Source organism: Mustela nivalis (assembly GCF_964662115.1).
Source record: "Mustela nivalis genome assembly, contig: HAP1_SCAFFOLD_1523, whole genome shotgun sequence".
In the NCBI taxonomy this organism is placed as follows: Eukaryota; Metazoa; Chordata; class Mammalia; order Carnivora; family Mustelidae; genus Mustela; species Mustela nivalis.
This window is the reverse complement of record NW_028135141.1, coordinates 16,774-35,484: the sequence shown is the minus strand read 5'-3', so window position 1 is coordinate 35,484 and position 18,711 is coordinate 16,774. Positions and strand designations below refer to the sequence as shown.

The following is an 18,711-nucleotide window of genomic DNA, read 5'->3' as shown; positions in this document are numbered from 1 at the left end:
TTGACCTAGCGGCTTTCAAGAGATTATACCTACAATTATAATTACTCAATTTGAGTATCAGGTGTCGTGATTTTTTTGGGAATGTATAATCTTGGGTGGAGACTGTTCAGCATCTAGTACATGAATGCTGGTTCCATTCGCGAAATTGGGAAAATTTTCACGAAGGACTTGTTCCACTATATCTTCTAGATTTCTTTCTTTCTCCTTCCCTTCAGGGATTCCAATAATTCTGACGTTGGAACGCTTCATGGCATCATTTATTTCCCTGATGAAGTTTTCATGGTTTCTAAGCTGTTTGTTCCAGGCTTCCTCCTGATCCTTTCTCTCTGTTTGTACTCCAGATCACTAATTCTATCTTCTGTCTCAGTTACCCTAGCTTTGAGAGAATTTAGATTAGATTGGAACTCATTGAGAGCATTGTGAACCACCTCCCTGGTAGCTTTAAGCTCCACCCTAACATTGTGAACATCATCTCCCATCGCTTTCAGCTTGGCCCTAATCAATTCCGTTTGGTCATCCATGGCTTTCTCCAACCTAGCTATTGCCTGGATAATTGTTAGCCTCAATTCTCTTTCCGACATATTGTCTATGTTGATAGCCGTTGGCTCTGTTGCAGAAGGTCCATCCTCTGTATTTTTCTTCTATTGGGCATTCCTCCTCCTAATCATTTTGGTGGGAGATGACTGAACAGATGTAGCTGGATGTATCGACTGTGGTGCAGTCAAGGTGCACCCTGGAACACTTCTGAGTAATCAAGATTCCCCACCCAAACGAGAGACAAAAGAAAAGAAAAAAAAAAAAAGAAGAAAAGCAAAAAAAGAGAGAGAGAGAGACAGAAAAGAAAGGGAAGATGAATGAGAAGGTTCAGCACAAATGGGCCCCAAGGTAAGAATTATGAAGTAGACAAACAAAAACAGACAAACAAAAAGACTGATACAAGTATATGACAAGAGAAAAAAAATATATATGCAAATAAAGGAAGAACCTCATCAAAAGGAACCCCAAGTGTAAGATTTATATGCTATCAGGACAAACACAAAAACACAGAAACACTGGTGGAAGAAAAAGATGGGAGAGTGGTTATAAATTCTCAGTGTGTGTGAGGAAGTTTGTTTTGATTCTTCCTGGATGTATCCTGATATCTTTGTTAAAGGACTCAACTTTCCTAAGATAAAGGGGAATTAAAAATTGGTTTACCTATAGGGGTAGTATTGATTGGGGAAAGGCAGTATTGATTCAAACTTACTTTGAAGTTTAACTCTGTATGAATATTAGAAGATAAAAGTAAAAAGGAATAAACTAGACTAAGCTAAACTAAAATTAAAAAAAAAGAATTCAAAAAATAGAAATGCAAAAGGAAAACATAGGTGTATGTATCAAAAAGTTCAGGTTAGAAGGTTATTATGAAATTTGATGTACAGCTCGCTGTGATGGTAAATAGGTTTAAAAAAATTACCTATGTATACAAAAATGAACCAGAATAGTGGGAACAAGTGAAAAATAAAAGTTTTCCTATGAGTTAGTGGTTGTTCTCTTGTATTATTTCCCCCCCTCTTTTTTTCTTTCTTGGTTTGTTTTCTGGGGGAAGGGTCTGCCAAGTGGGTTTTCAGTCAATGTTGTTCCTTGTGTTAAGTCCTCCCGTTGCCCTCAAGGGGGTGGGCTCTGAGGAAACTGTTTTTTTTTTTTTTTCAGGCTTTTGTTCTCTGGCGGTTCTTATGTTTGTGCACTTTTTTTTTTTCTCTCACTTTGACTGCTTTTGATGGTTTTTGTAGTTTTACAGGAAAGCAAACCGTACCCTGATCTCCCTCTCAGAGAGAAGCCTCAGTCTGGCTACAGAGCCTAAATACGTTCCCCCTTGGCTGCTGGCAGAGCAGGTTCTAAGTCGCGGTCCCTGGGGATATAAGATCTTTTGCTTGTACCCAAAGCCAAGGCAGTGGCAGCTGTCTGGGCAGCTCCAGACCACCAGAGAGGTTCCAAGCAGCAATAGCACACTGAGATTTTCCCGCTGGCCCAGGCTGGGAGTGCCTGGTCTTTCTGCATCTAAGAGCGCCCGGCTTGCTTGCACACACCAATTTCAGGGGAGACTGTGGGTCGCCCATGGGTCTCAGGCTCTGAGAATGGGGTGCAGGTCCTAAAGCACCAGGCTGGGCCCTCCACAAACCTCTCTGGGGGGAGAGTTTGGTCTGAAACAATGGCGCATATCAAAGAGCACTGGCTGGGCCCTCCCTGAACCTCTCTGGGGGGAGTTTGGTCTGAAACAATGGTGGGTATCAAAGAGCACTGGCTGGGCCTTTGTATCTCTCTCAGGGGAGTATCTCAGACTCTATAGCAGGGTTTCAGCATTCTGCCTCCCAGTGTGGCTCCCATCCCCTCACAGGAAATGGACCCCAGGGTTCTCAGGTGCCCTGGCGTTTTAGGGACCAAGAGCTGGTTTCTCCTCCCCACTCTCTCTGCCTTAGAACCAGTGGAGGCAGTCTTGGGACTGGGGACTTAAGCCCCTGTCCCTAGCAACCCCGATTCCGACAATTTCCCCCCACAATTCTTTGCTCTTTTGGAGTGCTTTCAACCAGTCTCTAAGTTAATGCTGGACCCCAGACGCAGGGCACTCTTGCTTGATTGGGGTATTACTTTCCAACCAGTCGCCTCTGGTGGCTCCCTCCCCCTTTTGTTTATCTTCCCATATCAGTCCAACTTTCCCACTCAGCTTTATCTGCCCACTGGCGTCTTCTGCCCCTGTAGAGATCCAGACGTGTATAATTCTGATCTCAGGCTGATTTCATGGGTGATCAGAGTTCTATGGTAGGTAATCAGCTCACTTTGGGGTACAGGCTGAAAAGACACCTCTTCCTACTTCCCCGCCATTTTGTCCCCCTCTTCCTTGTGATTTTAATAACACTTTCTTTTCTAGCTTATTATAAAAATATAATATGGAATACATATAACAAACAAAACACAGGCTAATTAACTGTTTTTGTAAAAGTTAGTTTTCTCGTCAATAGCAGATTAGTACTCAAGTGCCTGGGGAGTCGAAAGTTATTCACATATTACTGACTGCAAATGGTCAGTGCCCTTAACCCCTGCAATTATTCAAGGGTCAACTGTACGAGAATTGTCTGATTGACAAGGTTGTACAGTAGTTATGTGGAATGTACTGATTTGTAGGATATAAATGCTATGGGAATCAGGCATAATTTAACAATTGTCTTGCAAATGGTTCTGGGGTAAAAGTTATTTTTTTCCTCTAATTTTAAGACTCTCTGTCTTAAAATTAATGTCTGTCTAAATCTCTAGGTTCATATGTAGTAATAAAAATTGGAAAATACCAAAAAGTTATCAATTAACATGACTGAAGTATTCATGAAAACTTGGTTGGTTGGGTGCTGTTTAGAAAGCTGGCATTTGGGCAGCCTGAAGCATGTAAAACCCAATAATGCTGATTTCCATATTAAAAAAAAATGTTTAAAAGTTAATTAGCTACCAAGAAATATAGCTTAAAATATTATATAAACTTTCATTACACACATGATCCAAAAATATTTTCCTTTAAGAAAGATTTGTGCATATCATCCATTTAATAGGAAACTATTAAAATGTTTTATAACCATCCAGAAAATAAATTTCTACTATTTATGTTTCAGATGCTATACTTTTTCTTCAGAAACTCTGAGTACTCTCTGTGTGATTTCAGTACGTCATCACAATTTATATGTCTTTCAAAAGTAGATTCTAAAGAGGTGGCCCCACCAGATGAGCCTGATTCCAATACAGCAAAACCTGAAAAGAAAAAGAATTACAGTCTTTATCTAAAATACTTCATTCTTTACTAAATGTTAGTAAAAAAAAAAAACAAAGTTGAAGTCTTATGAGTGTTATGAAGAATGAAAAACATCTAATACAGCTACAATATAAAATACAAGATTACTTTTAAATATATTTTGCTCACAGTTGCCCACTGAGGTAATTGCTATTGTGGATAAATATCAGAGCTTCTGTTTTTCTCATTACAAGATGATAACAGAGCCCACCCGTGAACAATCATGTACAACAGACTGAAAAATCAAACAGGCAATTTTCAGAGTTGAACAGAAGAACACACAGAAGGAAAATCCTAGTTTTCTATGAATATTGTCTGCTTTTTGGTGGAGGGGATATGTAAGCTGATATCTGAAGGACAGGGAAGAAGCATGCCAGGTGGAAGGAAGACGCATATACAAAGAACATATACAGAGAGTGTGGAAGAACACTTGTGGCATTGCAAGTAGTCAATGCTGAAGAGGTGCAAGAGCAAAGCAGCAGAGTAGGGTAAATGTTAGCGGTAAAGAAGGCAGAAAAAGCTGACAAGAACCAAACTGATTTGGGTGTTTTTATTCCATGTATGGAGCTTGGAATTTTACCCAATGGCAAAAGGTAAATCAATGACAAAATCAACGGCTGGATGTTTAAATGTCACCTGTCAAGTAAAGGTCATTTGAACCATAATTGCTTAACTAAGTATCACCTAAGACAAGACTGCTTTTTTCTTTTTTTCTTTTTTTAATTTTGGTTTTATATCATTAGCAGAAACAAGGATTTAAGAAAGCCCGCATATTCAGGTTGACAGTTCCAGAGGGATGGCAGAAGTGAAGGAAGATTACAGCTTGAAATAACAGATAAATAGACATTTGGAGATTTTTTTTTTAAAGTCTGAAAAACGATGACTAAATGAGGAATAAGTATGTTCCTCATTATGTTTATGTTTTATATTTTTATTAGATATATATTTAAAAAATTAATATAGTACCTATTGTTATCCAAACAATAGAAAACAATGGATTTACCATTCATAGGATATTTCAGAAATCAATGGCCATCTTAATTCGGAAATTTGGCAACATACCTTCTTCTAGTTCTCTAGTTATATTTTTTTCCAACTCCTGCTGCATCTGAAATAAGTCAAATATTTATAATGTTCAAGTTAAACAAGACACATAATTGTAGGAATTATATATAGCTTATGAAATGTGAACTTAAAATAGCACTATTAGAGACTAAAATTAAGTTAGGGATTGCTTAAATAGAAAGATAATCACATAAATAAAATAAATCCCTACTTATTTTAATCTTAGGTAACGGAAGAAAGAGATGTAACACTATTTAGAGAAATCTGATAAAAAGTACAAGTAATATTGGTCTATTAAATATATATAATTTCTGGGAGAAGAGGAATATGGCAGAGGCATAGGGGGCCATAGTTTTGTCCAGTCCCTGGAATTCAGCTAGATAGCTTTCAAATCATTCTGAACACCTGTGAACTCAACCTGAGATCTGAGAAAAGAACTGTTCTAATTCTACAAATAGAAAAGTGACCACATTCTGCAAGGTAGGAGGTGTGGGATGGAGAAATGAATCGAAGGGGATACATGGGAAGATAAACTGTTGGGGGGGATGCATAAACTGCTTATCAGAAAGTGATACAGCAGTGGTGTGAAACAGGAACTTTTATAAGTCTAATCCGGTGAGGGACATCCCTGCTTGAAAAGCACTCAGGTGGAGAAGTGGGGTAGAATCCTAGGTAGAACTGCCTGATCTCAGGATCCCCAGGGTCACACAGAATGGGGTGCCTGAGTATGGGAGAGTTCCCAGGAGTTTCAGCAGGGAAGCCAGCTGCAATCAAAGAGCAGAGGAGGGGGCTTTCAGCTCAGTGTTTCCATTAATCACAAACCCCAGCCCATTGGGTAACCACTCTCAGAACAGGGCCAAACATGCAGAAGAACCAGGGCAAGACCTCCTCCTTCCCCCAGAGGACTGGCATGAATGTAGCCACAGGAGACTGCAAAGTTTAGAAACTCCAAAGGGGGTTGCATGGCTGAGATAAAAATGTTCAAAGCCTGGGTGTACACAGAGTGCATACAGAAACCAGGGAGACGAGAGTGATTGACAGCTCCTCTGTGAGGGCACACTGAAGAGTGGAGGGTGCCTGCTTTCAGCTCTAGGGCTGGACACTGGGAGGCTCACATTTTCATTCTAATCCTCTCAAGCAGTGTGGAAAACCGTCAGGGAACGGAAGCCACAAAGAGGAATCTGGAGGCCCTAAATTAGCCTGGACCCCTGGCAAGGGAGGTGCAATACCATCAGGGCAAGGACCTCTGAGAATTAGCACAACAGGCCCCTCCCCCAGAAAAGCAGCAAGAACTTCCCGCTAAGATCAAGTTTAAGGAATCACAGACAACTGCAAAACTCTAGTGCTGGGGGAAAATACTATATAGAATCCATGGCTCCTTAAACTTTCAAGTTTAATTTTCTTTATCTTTTTTCATTTCAATGAATTTCTCATTTTATCAACTCAGGTTTTTTAAACATTTTTAATTGTAATTTTTATAGTTACATTCTATCCTTTCATAGTGCTTAACTTTATTTTCGCATATATATATATATATATATTTTCTTTCTTTACAATTTTGGGATGTAGTTTCTTCTAAGAAACAGACCAAAATATACCCAAATCTAGTGTATTGCTCTATTCTCATCATCTGATTATATTCTCACTTTTTAAATTTTTATTTATTTTATTTATTTATTTATTTTGGTTTATAGAGATTATAGAGATTTGGTTTATAGAGATTATATTTCTCTGGGGTTGTTGTTGTTATTTTAGTATTTTGTTCTCTTAATTTTCTATTCTTCTCTAGACAGAATGACTAGATGGAAAAACTCACCTGAAATAAGAGAACAGGAGGTACTACTGACTGTCAGTGACCTAATCAGTATGGATATAACTAAGATGGCAGAATTAGAGTTTAGGATAGCAAGTATAAAAATACTCGCTGGGCATGAACAAAGCACAAAGGACACTGGAGAATCTTCTTCTGGAGAAATAAAAGAACAAAAATATTACCAAGTTGAAATCAAAAGGTTATTAAGGGGATGCAATAAAAAAAATGGAAGCTCTACTTTTGGAAACAATATGGAGGTTCTCCAAGAAGTTAAAAATATGACCCAGTAATTGTACTGCAAGGTATTTTCCCCAAAGATGCAAACATACTGATCTGAAGGGGCACCTGGACACCAATGTTTATAGAAGCAATCTCCACAATAGACTAACTGGGGAAACAGCCCAAATGTCCATCAACAGATGAATGGATAAAGAAGATGTGGCTACCAGGCGCCTGGGTGGCTCAGTGGGTTAAGAAGATGTGGGATATTGCAAATGGAATATTACAAAGCCATCAAAAAGGATAAACTCAACAATTTACATTGATGTGGATGGAAACGGAGGGTATTATACTGAGTGAAATAAGTCAATCACAGAACGACAATTATCATATTGTTTCATACATAGGGGGAATATAAGAAAAAGTGCATAGAATCATAGTGGAAGGGTGGGAAAACTAAATGGAAGAAATCAAAGAGGGAGACAAATCATGAGAGACTCTTAACTATTGGAAACAGACGTTTGCTGAAGGGGAGGTGGGATGGGGGTAGGGGTAATTGGGTGATGGGCATGAAGGAGGGCATGTGATGTGTAGAGCACTGGGTATTACATACAACAGATGGTTAACTGAACACTATATCTGAAACATATATCATATATCAGCTAATTGAATAGAAATTCTAAATAATTCATCACGTACATAATGGGTAATGGAGAAATAAAACCCTACTTATCTTTTACAGACTTACTGAGCTATAATTAACTAATAAATATTAGCTATTTCAAATTTTAAAAATTGGAGGCTCTAACTGCTAGGATAAATGACACAGAAAGGAGAAGTAGTGACAAAGAAGACAAAATAATGGAGAATAAAGAAGTTGAGAAAAGAAGAGAGGTAAACAATTACTGGATCAGTAATTCAAGGGGAGGGGAGAATTCAAGAGATAAGTGATACTATAAAGCAAAACAATATTAGAATAACAGGGATCCCAGAAGAGGAGGAAAGTGGGTGTGGAAGAAGGTGTACCTGAGAAATTACAGCAGAGAACCTCCATAATCCGGGGAAGAAAAAAGTCATTCAAATCCAGGAGGCACAGAGAACCCCCTTCAATTTCAATAAGAATAGGCCAACACCTTGATATAGAGTAGTGAAGTTTGCAAATTTCAGAGACAAAGAGAAAATCCAGAAAGCAGCTCAGGACATGCCAGAAAGGACTGGCATGGTATAGTCAGGGTGCTAAACCAGAAGAATATGCAGCCAAGAATATGTTACCAGCAAGGCTGTCATTCAAAGTAGAAGGAGAGATAAAGAGTTCCCAGGACAGACAGAAATTTAAAAATTTGTGACCACCACACCAGCCCTTCAAGAAATACTAAAGGGAATCCTGCAAGCAAAGAGAGAGACCCAAAGTGTCATAGACCAGAAAGGAATAGAGACAAAATACAGAAACAATGACATTACAGGTAATACAATGGCACTCAATTCATATCTTTCAATAGTTAGCCTGAAAGTGAATGGGCCACATTTCCCAATCAAAAGACACAAGGTATCAGATTGGATAAAAAAGCAAAGACCCATCAATATGGTGTCTGCAAGAGACTCATTTTAGACACAATAACACCTCCAGATTGAAAGTGAGGGTGTGGAAAACCATTTACTGTGCTAATGGACATCAAAAGAAAGCTGGGGTGGCAATCCTTTTATCAAATTAGATTTTAAGCCAAAGGCCGTCATAAGAGATGTGGAAGGACGCTATCATAATTAAAGGGTCTCTCCAAAAAGAAGATCTAACAATTGTCAAGATTTATGCACCTAACATGGGAGCAGCCAATTACATAAGCCAACTAATAACAAAATTAAAGAAACACATCGAGCATGATACAATAAATAGTAGGGGACTTTTACACCTCACTCACTGCAATAGACAGGTCATCTAAGCAGATCAACAAGGGCACAAGGGCTTTGAATGACACACTGGACCAGATGGACTTCACAGATATATTCAGAGCATTCCATCTTAAAGCCACAGAATACACATTCTTCTCCAGTGCACATGGAGCTTTCTCCAAAAGAGATCACATACTGGGTCACAAATCAGGTCTCAACCAGTACCAAAAGTCTGTGATCATTCCCTGCATATTTCCAGACCACAGTCCTTGAAACTTGAACTCAATCACAAGAGGAAATTTGGGAAAAATTAAAAAACATGGACGCTAAAGAGCATCCTATTAAAGAATGTTCATGGGTCAACCAGGAAATTAACAAACAAGTAAAAGAATTCATGGAAACAAAGGAAAATGAATACACAACTGCTCAAAATCTTTGGGATGCAGCCAAGGCAGCCCTGAAGAGGGAAGTATAGAGTGATACAAGCCTTTCTCAAGAAACAAGAAAGGTCCTAAATACACAACCTAACCTTCCACCTACAGGAACTGGAGAAACAACAGCAAAGAAAGCCTAAATCTGGCAGGAGAAGAGAATTAATAATGACCAGAGCAGAAAGCAAAGAAATAGAAACCAAAAGTACAGTAGAATATAGCAACAAAATTAGGAGCTGGCTCTTTGAAAGAAGTAATAAGATCGATAAACCCCTGAGAAGACTTGGCAAAAAGAAAAGAGAAAGGACCGAAATTAATAAAATCATGAATGAAAGAAGAGAGATCACAACCAACACCAAGGAAACACAAACAATTTTAAGAATGTATAATAAACAACTATTTGCCAACAAATTAGACAATCTGGAAGAAATGGTAAGAGAAAAACCTGGACAGTTCAACCAAACATTTAAAAAGGAATTAATACCTATTCTTCTGAAGCTGTCTCAAAAAATAAAAACGACAGAAAACTTCCAAACTCTTTCTATGAGGCCAGCATTACCTTGATCCCCAAACCAGACAAAACCCCAACAAAAAGGAGAATTACAGGCCAATATTGCTGATGAACACGGATGCAAAAATTCTCACCAAGATACTAGCCAACAGGATCCAACAGTACATTGAAAGGATTATTCACTGTGACCAAGTAGGATTTATTCCTGGTCTGCAAGGGTGGTTCAACATCTGCAAATCAATCAGTGTGACACAATACATTAATAAAAGAAAGGATAAGAACCATATGATACTCTCAATAGATGCAGAAAAACCACCCGACAAAGTACAACTTCCCTTCTTGATTAAAACTATTCATGGTTCAGGGATAGAGGGAACATACCTCAATATCATAAAAGCCATCTACAAAAAGCCCACAGTGAGTATCATTTTCAATGGGGAAAAACTGAGAGCTTTACCCTTAAGGTCAGGGACACGGCAGGGATGACCACTCTCACCACTGTTGTTCAACTAGTACTGGAAACCCTAGCCTCAGCAATCAGACAACAAAAAGAAATAAAGGCATCTGAATCAGGAAGAAGTCAAACTCTCACTCCTCACAGATTATGTGATACTCTACGTGGAAAACTCAAAAGACTCCATCCAAAAATTGTTAGAAGTTCTACAGGAATTCAGCAAAGTGGCAGGATATAAAATCAATGCACAGAAATCAGTTGCATTTCTATACACCGACAATGAGATAGAAGAAAGAGAAATTAAGGAGTCAAAGCCCCTTACTATTGCACCAAAAACCATTAAGATACCTAGGAATAAACCCAAACAAAGAGGCAAGGGATTGGTACTTTGAAAACTATAGAACACTCATGAGAGAAACTGAGGAAGACCCAAAGAAATAGCAAAAACATTCCATGCTCATAGACTGGAAGAACAAATACTGTGAAAATGTCTATGCTTCCCAGAGCAATTTATACATTCAACACAATCCCTATCAAAATACCATCAACATTTTTTCAGAGCTGGTACAAATATTCCTAAAATTTGTATGGAACCAGAAAAGATCCCAAATGGCCAAAGGAATGTTGAAAAGGTTCACCAAAGCTGGTGGCATCACAATTCCAGACTTCAAGCTCTATGACCAAGCTGTCATCATCAAGACAGTATGGTATTGCCACAAATACACACGCATAGATCAAAGAGCCCAGAAATGGACCCTCAACTCTATGGTCAACTAATCTGTGACAAAGCAGAAAAGAATGTCCAATGGAACAAAAGCCAGTCATTCCAACAAATGGTGTTGGGAAAACTGGACAGCCACAAAGAGGAGAATGAAACTGGACCATCTTGTTACATGGCACATAAAAATAAGATTCAAAATGGATGTAAGACGTAAATGTGAGACAGGAACCCATCAAAATCCTAGAAGAGAACACAGGTTGTATTCTCTCTGGCTTTGGCCAAAGCAACTTCTTGCTAGGCACGTCTCCAAAAGCAAGGGAAACAAAGACTTCATCAAGATAAAAAGGTTTTGCATAGCAAAGGAAACAACTGACAACACTAAAAGATGACCTACAGAATGGAAAATGGTATTTGAAATTGACATATCAGATAAGGGGCGAGTATCCAAAATCTATAAAGACTTATCAAACTCAACACCCAAAGAACAATCCAGTCAAGAAATGGGTAGAAGAAATGAACAGACATTTCTCAAAGAAGACACACAAATGGGCAACAGATATGAAAAAATGCTCAGCATCACTTGGCACCAGGGAAATAAATATAAATCAAAAGCACAATGAGATATCACCTCACACCTGTCAGAATGGCTAAAATGAACAAGTCAGGAAACAACAGATGTTGTCAGGCATGCAGAGAAAGCAGAAGCCTCTTACACTGTTGGTGGGAATGTAAACTTGTGCAGGCACTCTGGAAAACAGTATGGTGGTTCCTCAAAGAGCTGAAAATAGAGCTACCCAATGACCCAGCAATTGCACCACTATGTATTTACCCCAAAGATATAAATATATTGATCCAAAGAGGCATCTGCAGCCCAATGTTTATATCAGCAATTTTATTGATTTATTTATTTGAGACAGAATGAGATATAGAGAGCACAAGTGGGAGAAGAGGCAGAGGAAGAGGAAACAGCAGATTCCCCACTTAGCAGACAACCTGCAATGGGGCTCTATCCCAGGACTGAGGAATCATGAGCTAAGCTGAAGGCAGTCACTTAACCAACTAAGCCACCCAGGCACCCCTCGGTACCCTACATTAGACCCCATTTTGAGCATTCAATGAGAGGGTACCTTTTATAAGAAAGCTCTAAGTAAGAAAATTCTAGATGATAATACTTGTAATATACAGCTGACCCTTGACCAACATGGGTTTGAAGGGTGCAAGTCTACTCTACTTACACATGGACTTTTTTTGATACAGTATTTTAGTGTATTTTCTCAATAACTTTTTTAAATATAGCTTTATTATGAGAACATAGTATATAATACATGTAATGTAAAAAAAAAAACTGTGTTAATGAACTATTTATGTTATCAGTAAGGCTTCCAGTCACTAGTAGGCTACTAGTAGTTTAGTTTTTTAGATACCATGCAGAAGTGAAATCATATGGTATATGCCTTTCTTTGCATTATTTCACTTGGCAAAATACTAGGTCTACCAATGTTGTCACAAATGACAAGATCCCATTCTTTTTTATAGCTGAATAAATATTTCATTGTATATGTATCACACATCTTCTTTATCTGTTCATCTATTGATGGACACTGAGGTTGCTTCCATACTTTGGTTATTGTAAATAATGTAAATAATGTTTCAAAAGACATAGGGGTGCACATAACTTTTCAAATTAGTGTTTTTATTTTCTTTGGATAAATACCCAGTAGTGGAAATGCTGAATGGTACTGCATTTCTATTTTTAATTTTTTGAGGAATCATAACACTTTATGACAATAACATTATATTCAGGCCTTATAAAATTAATAATATGACAACATTACTAGACAGCCTTGTAAAATTAATAAATCAATACCACTTGATGGGAGAAACTTTTATTGAAGCAATTTTATAAAGCATTAATAAATAATAGGTAAAATATAAGACACTTTTTTATATGACATGTCTTAAGGAATTACCAATGTGATGTTATTGTCTTTTCCTAAATATTTACTTCTGTGACCTTTATTTCCAAGTGAGAACTGTGTTTAGAAGGTGGAAATAGCTTCAAGTCCACTAATAAGGAGAACCCATTTGCAATTTTATTTATACTTTTCCATTTATCCAAAAAATAGGAGGATAAAAAAATTATAAACAGAAAAACAACATGCAATGTATCAGCAAATTTTAATTCAAAGAATTATTAACGAAGGATTTTCTCATAAATGTTAGTTTTCAAACTATGGCTCATAGAAATCTAAGGGTCTCCTGGGACACAGCAGGACTGAGGGACAAGGAAGTCTACAGGTGTAGTCTTATCTCGCATTTAGCTAAACAGCTCTACTTGTCTGTGTTTTATATAATACAGTTTAATGCAAAAAAAAAAAAAAAGATAAGTTCTATTCTTTGGAAAAAACAATTTTTCCCCAGAGGTATAAAAGTCACTAACTTAGTCAACATCCCTAATTTCACATAAGAGACAAAAAGGCCTCAGAGAGATTGTAGTTTGCCTGAGGTCAAAAAACCACCTAGTTGCAGGCCAGGAATGTGTTTTAGTTACTTCCTCATATTCAGGAAATACATGCATTTTTAACCAGAAATCAGAGAAAATGAATACATAAAACTTTGTTCTGTGGCTCCATAAAGTTAAGGCATTAGACAGAAAACAGCTTTCTAACTAAACTATAAATTTTTACAGTCATGAACAAAAATAAAGGACGAGTAGTTATCTTAACTCCTATTAGTAACAGTCAATATGCTCAATTTATAAGCAAAATTTTTTTAACTTGAAAGGACAGGGAACTTGAAGGAGAAAATCTTTGGTTGAACCAAAGAACCTGAACCTGAGGAAATTCTTCCTTAAAAGAATTATTCATTTCCTTCAAATAAAACTTGGTTTATCAAAGTCAATCAACAAATGGTTACCTATGTTGTGAGCTATTTATTGCAAAGTCTAAAACACTGAACAGATTTCTCTTTGCCATCTAGCCTTCCCATTAGTTCACATGTACAAAAGACACGATTAACTTTAATTATAAATTAAATCCACTCGGAAATTATAGGTAAACCTTCATTTCCATGTGAGAACATTTCTCTACCTTCTTCATGACAGGAAGAGAGATTCGCCTAATGGGTGAATTTGGGAGAAGGCACTAAGCAGTGCCTACATGCTTCCAGATCTTTTATTTGAAAAGCTATGCCTGCCCTAGTAACATGAATTGAGGTCTGCTTTCATCTTTGTGGGATGGGCATCAAACATCTCTTCCTTCCATTTACAACTGTGTGTGGAAGTGCCTAATTTGGAGTAAAGGAGTAAAGTATTAGGAAGTTGGCAGTGGCTACATACCTAAGCCACATCCTCCAATCTGTTAGTATGTATTACAGTTACTAAGCTTATCTCCATCTGCCTGACTCCTGTGTTCTCAACTCAGAAAAAGAAGAGCAATGTCATCTGCCACCTACTCCACCACAGCTCCAACAAGAAAAATGATCAGACAATACTTAGAAATGGTTTCTTCTTCCTTGACTTTATACCTAACATTCATTGTTCAAAGTGACATACTTTAAAGAGGAAAAACGTTGAATACAATTTCAGAAATAAACACAGAAAGTCAGACAAAATGAGGAGATAGAGGAATATGTTCCAAATGAAAGAACAATACAAAACTTCAGAAAAATAGCTAAATGAAACAGAGATAAGTAATCTACCTGAATAAGAGTTCAAAGTAATGGTCATAAAAATGCTCAGCAAACTTGGGAGAAGAATGGATGGATTCAGTGAGAACTTCAAGAAAGGGAAAATATAAAGAAGAACCAATCAGAGCTGAAAAATAAAACAACTGAAATGAAAAATACTCCAGAGGGATCAGCAGCACATTAAAAGCTGCAGATAAACAGATCAGTGATCTACAAGACAGGGTAGCAGAAATCATCCAAGCCAAAAAACAAAAAGATAAAAGAATTTTTAAAATGAGGACAGGTTAAGAGACCTACTAGGATCGAGCCCCACACCACGCCCTGTGCTCAAGGAGTCTGCTTCTCCCTCTCTCTGTGGCCCTCCCCTCCCATCTGTGTTCTCTCTTGCTTGCTCTCAAAAATAGATTAAAAGAAAGAAAGAAGGAAACAAAGAAAGAAAGACAGACAGACAAGGCCATAACTAGAAATAAGAAAATTATGAAAGAAAGAGTTTTATTGGTAAAAGCAAACATACAATAAAAGTAATAGATCAATCACTTTTATAAAGCCAGTATGAATGTTAAAAGACAAAAGTAGTAACAACAATTGTGTCTACAGTAATTAGTAAAGGGATACACAAAATAAAAAGGTGTAAACTAAGACATCAAATACATAAAACAAGGGGGGGTCGAAAAATGTAGTGTTTTTAAAATGTGTTTGAACTTAAGTAGCCATCAACTTTAAAAAGACTTCTATATATATGGGATGTTATATATGAACTTCACTGTGATCACAAAAATCTATAATATACAAAAAAGAAAAAGAAAAAGAAAGGCAACCAAGCATAACACTAAAGAAAGTCCTCAAATTAGGAGGGAAGAGAGCAAGACAATAAGGAAACCAAATGAAAGAACAAGATTGAGGTTTCATTTACCAGGGGTCTATGCTACTTTTCTCTACATTAGTAAGAACATGAATATACCTTCAAAACCATAAACCTATGTACATTGATTGAAATGGATATTTTAATAACAATGATATACAATGGAAACTAGCTGCTACTTAAAGACTCCCTATTATTCCCATCTTAGTCATCAATCATTAAAGTGATGGCAGGATAGATATATGTGAACTTCATTTAAAAAATTCCAATTGTGGGGCACTTGCACGGCTCAGTCAGTTAAGGATCTGATCTTGACTTTGGTTCAGGTCATGATCTCAGGATCGTTGAGACTGAGCCCTGCATCAGGCTCTGCACTGAGTATGGAGCCTGCTTACCCTCTGTACCTCACCCCCCACCGCCAGCTTGCACACACACTCTCTCTCCCTCTCTCTCTCTTTAAAAAAAAAATGCAGTATTTGCTTGATTTAGCCATTTAGAAAATGTTCTACAGTTGCTCAGCAAGACATTTTGTAAAAATTGAAATAGAAGTGTTATAAGTTTTTAAAAAATGCTCCAAATAAGACAAAAATTAAGGATGTACTCTCAGGTAAGAAAATGACAACAATTACAAACTTAAAAAGAAAAATTAATCTTTTTAGCATTACAAGTTTATTTAATTCATAAAAAGGACTTATCATGGATTCTTGAAATAATAAATATCCATATGTGAGTAAGTGTTTGGATTTTTATTGTTGACTTATACATAGGGGTGGGAAAAATGGGTAACAGCGAACTTTAAAATTGTTATGAACAACTGCCAAACAGGAAATTAGTCAAAGCATCTAAGTATAGATTTCATTCGTGAGCAATAATATTTACTTTCTAAAATCGAATTTAGATGTAGGTTTTCAAGAAATTTAAAATGTGTTCGTTTTGGGGTGCCTGGGTAACTTAGTCAACTGTCTGACTCTTGTTTTTGGCTCAGGTTATGATCTAAGGGTTGTGAGACTGGGCCCCATGTAGGGTTCCACACTCAGCAGGAAGTCTGCTTGAGAATCTCACACTCTCTCCCCCTCTTGTACACTCTCTCTCTAAAATAAATAAAATATTGAAAAATAATAAATGTCAGTTTAGTTATAATTATTGAATAAAGGTAATAATAGGTACCTCTTGAAAATAAGAGCTCCAGGAACAAAGAAAAAAAATCAAAATTTATGTCTCATTTCTTTATCAGCAAAAATAATTATGACTTTTACTTAGTGTGTATTAGTTAGCTAAGCAACTCAGAATCTTACCAAATTAAAAACAAAAATTATCTCAGAAATCTGAAACCCAAGGAAAAAAAGGTAAGATAATATAACCAACCTTGATCAAGAAAGTCTCGAGGTCATTACTTGAACGCCATGAGTTTGAGGTAGGAATCACCACGTTTTCTCTTAGAGCAACGTTTCTATTGAATAGTGAACTATTATTAACATTTCTACCATAAGGCAGATCTAGGGATGGCCTCATATTAATAGTGTCAAGCAAAGTTTGCTTTTGCTGTTTCTCCACCAGAAGTTTGGCACTGGTCTCTGCCAGCCTCTCACTAGTCCTGTTAGGATTACAAAACACAATACTTAGTATTTCGTTTCTCCCCAAATCAGTCCTAAATTACTTGCATTTTTTTAAGTCTCCATAATAGTAAACAAAATGTGCCATTAAATAGTGTTTTAACATGGTAAATGTGACAGAGCAGACCTATTATGTATAATTATAGGTTTAAAACTGTTCTAAAGAAGTCCATATATCTCTAGGGTTCCTAACTAACAAGTAATTCAAATTAAAGAGGGAGAGAAATGGTGATCAGTGATGTCCATGGCCTAACAGGTTATACCTGCTGCCTTCTGGAATGGTTGTACTTAAAAGATTCTTGGGGGCGCCATGATACATACTTATATTTAGTAAACCAGTTTAGAGCTGCAAAAATAAACCAGCCTGGGGTCTGGGTGGCTCAGTCGGTTAACCATCTGCCTTCAGCTCAGGTCAGGACCCCACAGTCCTGGGATTGAGCCCCATTCTGGGCTCCCTGTTTGAGGGAAGCCTGCTTCACCCTCACCCTCAGCCTGCTGCTCCCCTCTGCTTGTGCTCACTTGCTCGCTCTCTCTGTCAAATAAATATGTAAAATCTTTAAAGGAAAATAAAAATTTAAAAAATCCCTCAAAGACATTTTTCAAGCATTGGCTTTCACCACTCTTGTATATTTCGCACATTACCTCAGAGAGATTGAGCATTTGGCACTGAGGAAAAATTTAGACGAACAATTGCTAGAGGACAAGTAGATGGCAGAGTTGTGATCAGATAGAACTGAAACAGCTCCAGAAACAATTAGGTTATAACACAGATACTAGGGTACTGGACGTGGAATCTACCGTTTCCATCTTGACCTTTTGGGTTAAAGATGTACTCTTCCAAAAATAAACTAACATTAATAAATAAATTTTAATAAACTCATTTCTATTTAGGGTAATTTTGACAATTTTATAATAATATGCTGTCTAAATTATAAATCTTCAAACAATTAGTTTAAAGACTAGGAGATCAGATTAACTGAAAGTATTCAAAGGAAAAAATAAAATCATTTAAAACAACAACAAAAAAGAGAAATGCAAACTAACTTAAACTAGCATTTTGACAATAAGTTCATTTACAAACATCATTTTTCAAAATTATATTATCTAGTTGGCTTTCACTTACTACTGATCTCATGAACGTGGCTCCAAAAAATTATGGTTTAGATGCAAATTAATAAGCTAACTCTACTTTCTATGATTGTTTTAACTTGTTCAGTTCATTTGTCAATGACATTCGATGTGTTACTTCTAGGTAGAGGTGCTTGTATCTGTCCAATTCTGCTTTAGTAACGTCTTGAGAATTTTTCATTTTGGATAATTCAAATTCCAGCTCTTTAATTCTGAGTTCCATTTGACTTCTTCCTGAAGCATTATTATTTTCTCTTAACTGTGCTACACTTTCTTGAAATGCTGCTTGCGTCTAAAGCAAATTAAAAGCATAGTTTTAAAATTGTTACAACCTGGGTAATTACAGTATATCTCTTTCTTTTAGTTTTGTGTCAATGATTCAGAGAGAAATTTTTAAAGTGGAAAAAAAAAAAGCTGAAATGTAAAATATTTATCATTAATGTGAAACTGAATTAAATGTGAATAATGTTCATTCTTACATTAGAACGCATGCAATCTGATAATTC

The 18,711-nt window shown here is 36.9% G+C and overlaps 1 protein-coding gene across 1 annotated transcript; it reads right to left on the bottom strand.

The window, feature by feature from the left end:
- Window positions 1-3,553: 3,553 nt before the first annotated feature.
- On the bottom strand, window positions 3,554-18,535 carry LOC309857903 (ankyrin repeat domain-containing protein 26-like). The gene is made up of 4 exons (XM_082750623.1): window positions 18,286-18,535; window positions 16,830-17,058; window positions 4,877-4,922; window positions 3,554-3,774 (listed from the first exon to the last, which is right to left on the bottom strand). Exons 1-4 carry the CDS (start codon window positions 18,426-18,428, stop codon window positions 3,635-3,637), a joined length of 558 nt encoding a protein of 185 aa, XP_082606749.1. The 5' UTR covers window positions 18,429-18,535; the 3' UTR covers window positions 3,554-3,634.
- Window positions 18,536-18,711: the final 176 nt, after the last annotated feature.

What these genes read in the sequence shown, in the direction of transcription:
- LOC309857903 (XM_082750623.1), bottom strand. Translation starts at nt 18,428, where the DNA reads ATGGAACTCAGAATTAAAGAGCTGGAATTTGAATTATCCAAAATGAAA. An exon ending in TCGAGACTTTCTTGATCAAG is followed by an intron (nt 4,923 to 16,829) that starts GTTGGTTATATT and finishes GACTTATTTCAG; the next exon opens with ATGCAGCAGGAGTTGGAAAA. An exon ending in AACTAGAGAACTAGAAGAAG is followed by an intron (nt 3,775 to 4,876) that starts GTATGTTGCCAA and finishes TTTTCTTTTCAG; the next exon opens with GTTTTGCTGTATTGGAATCA.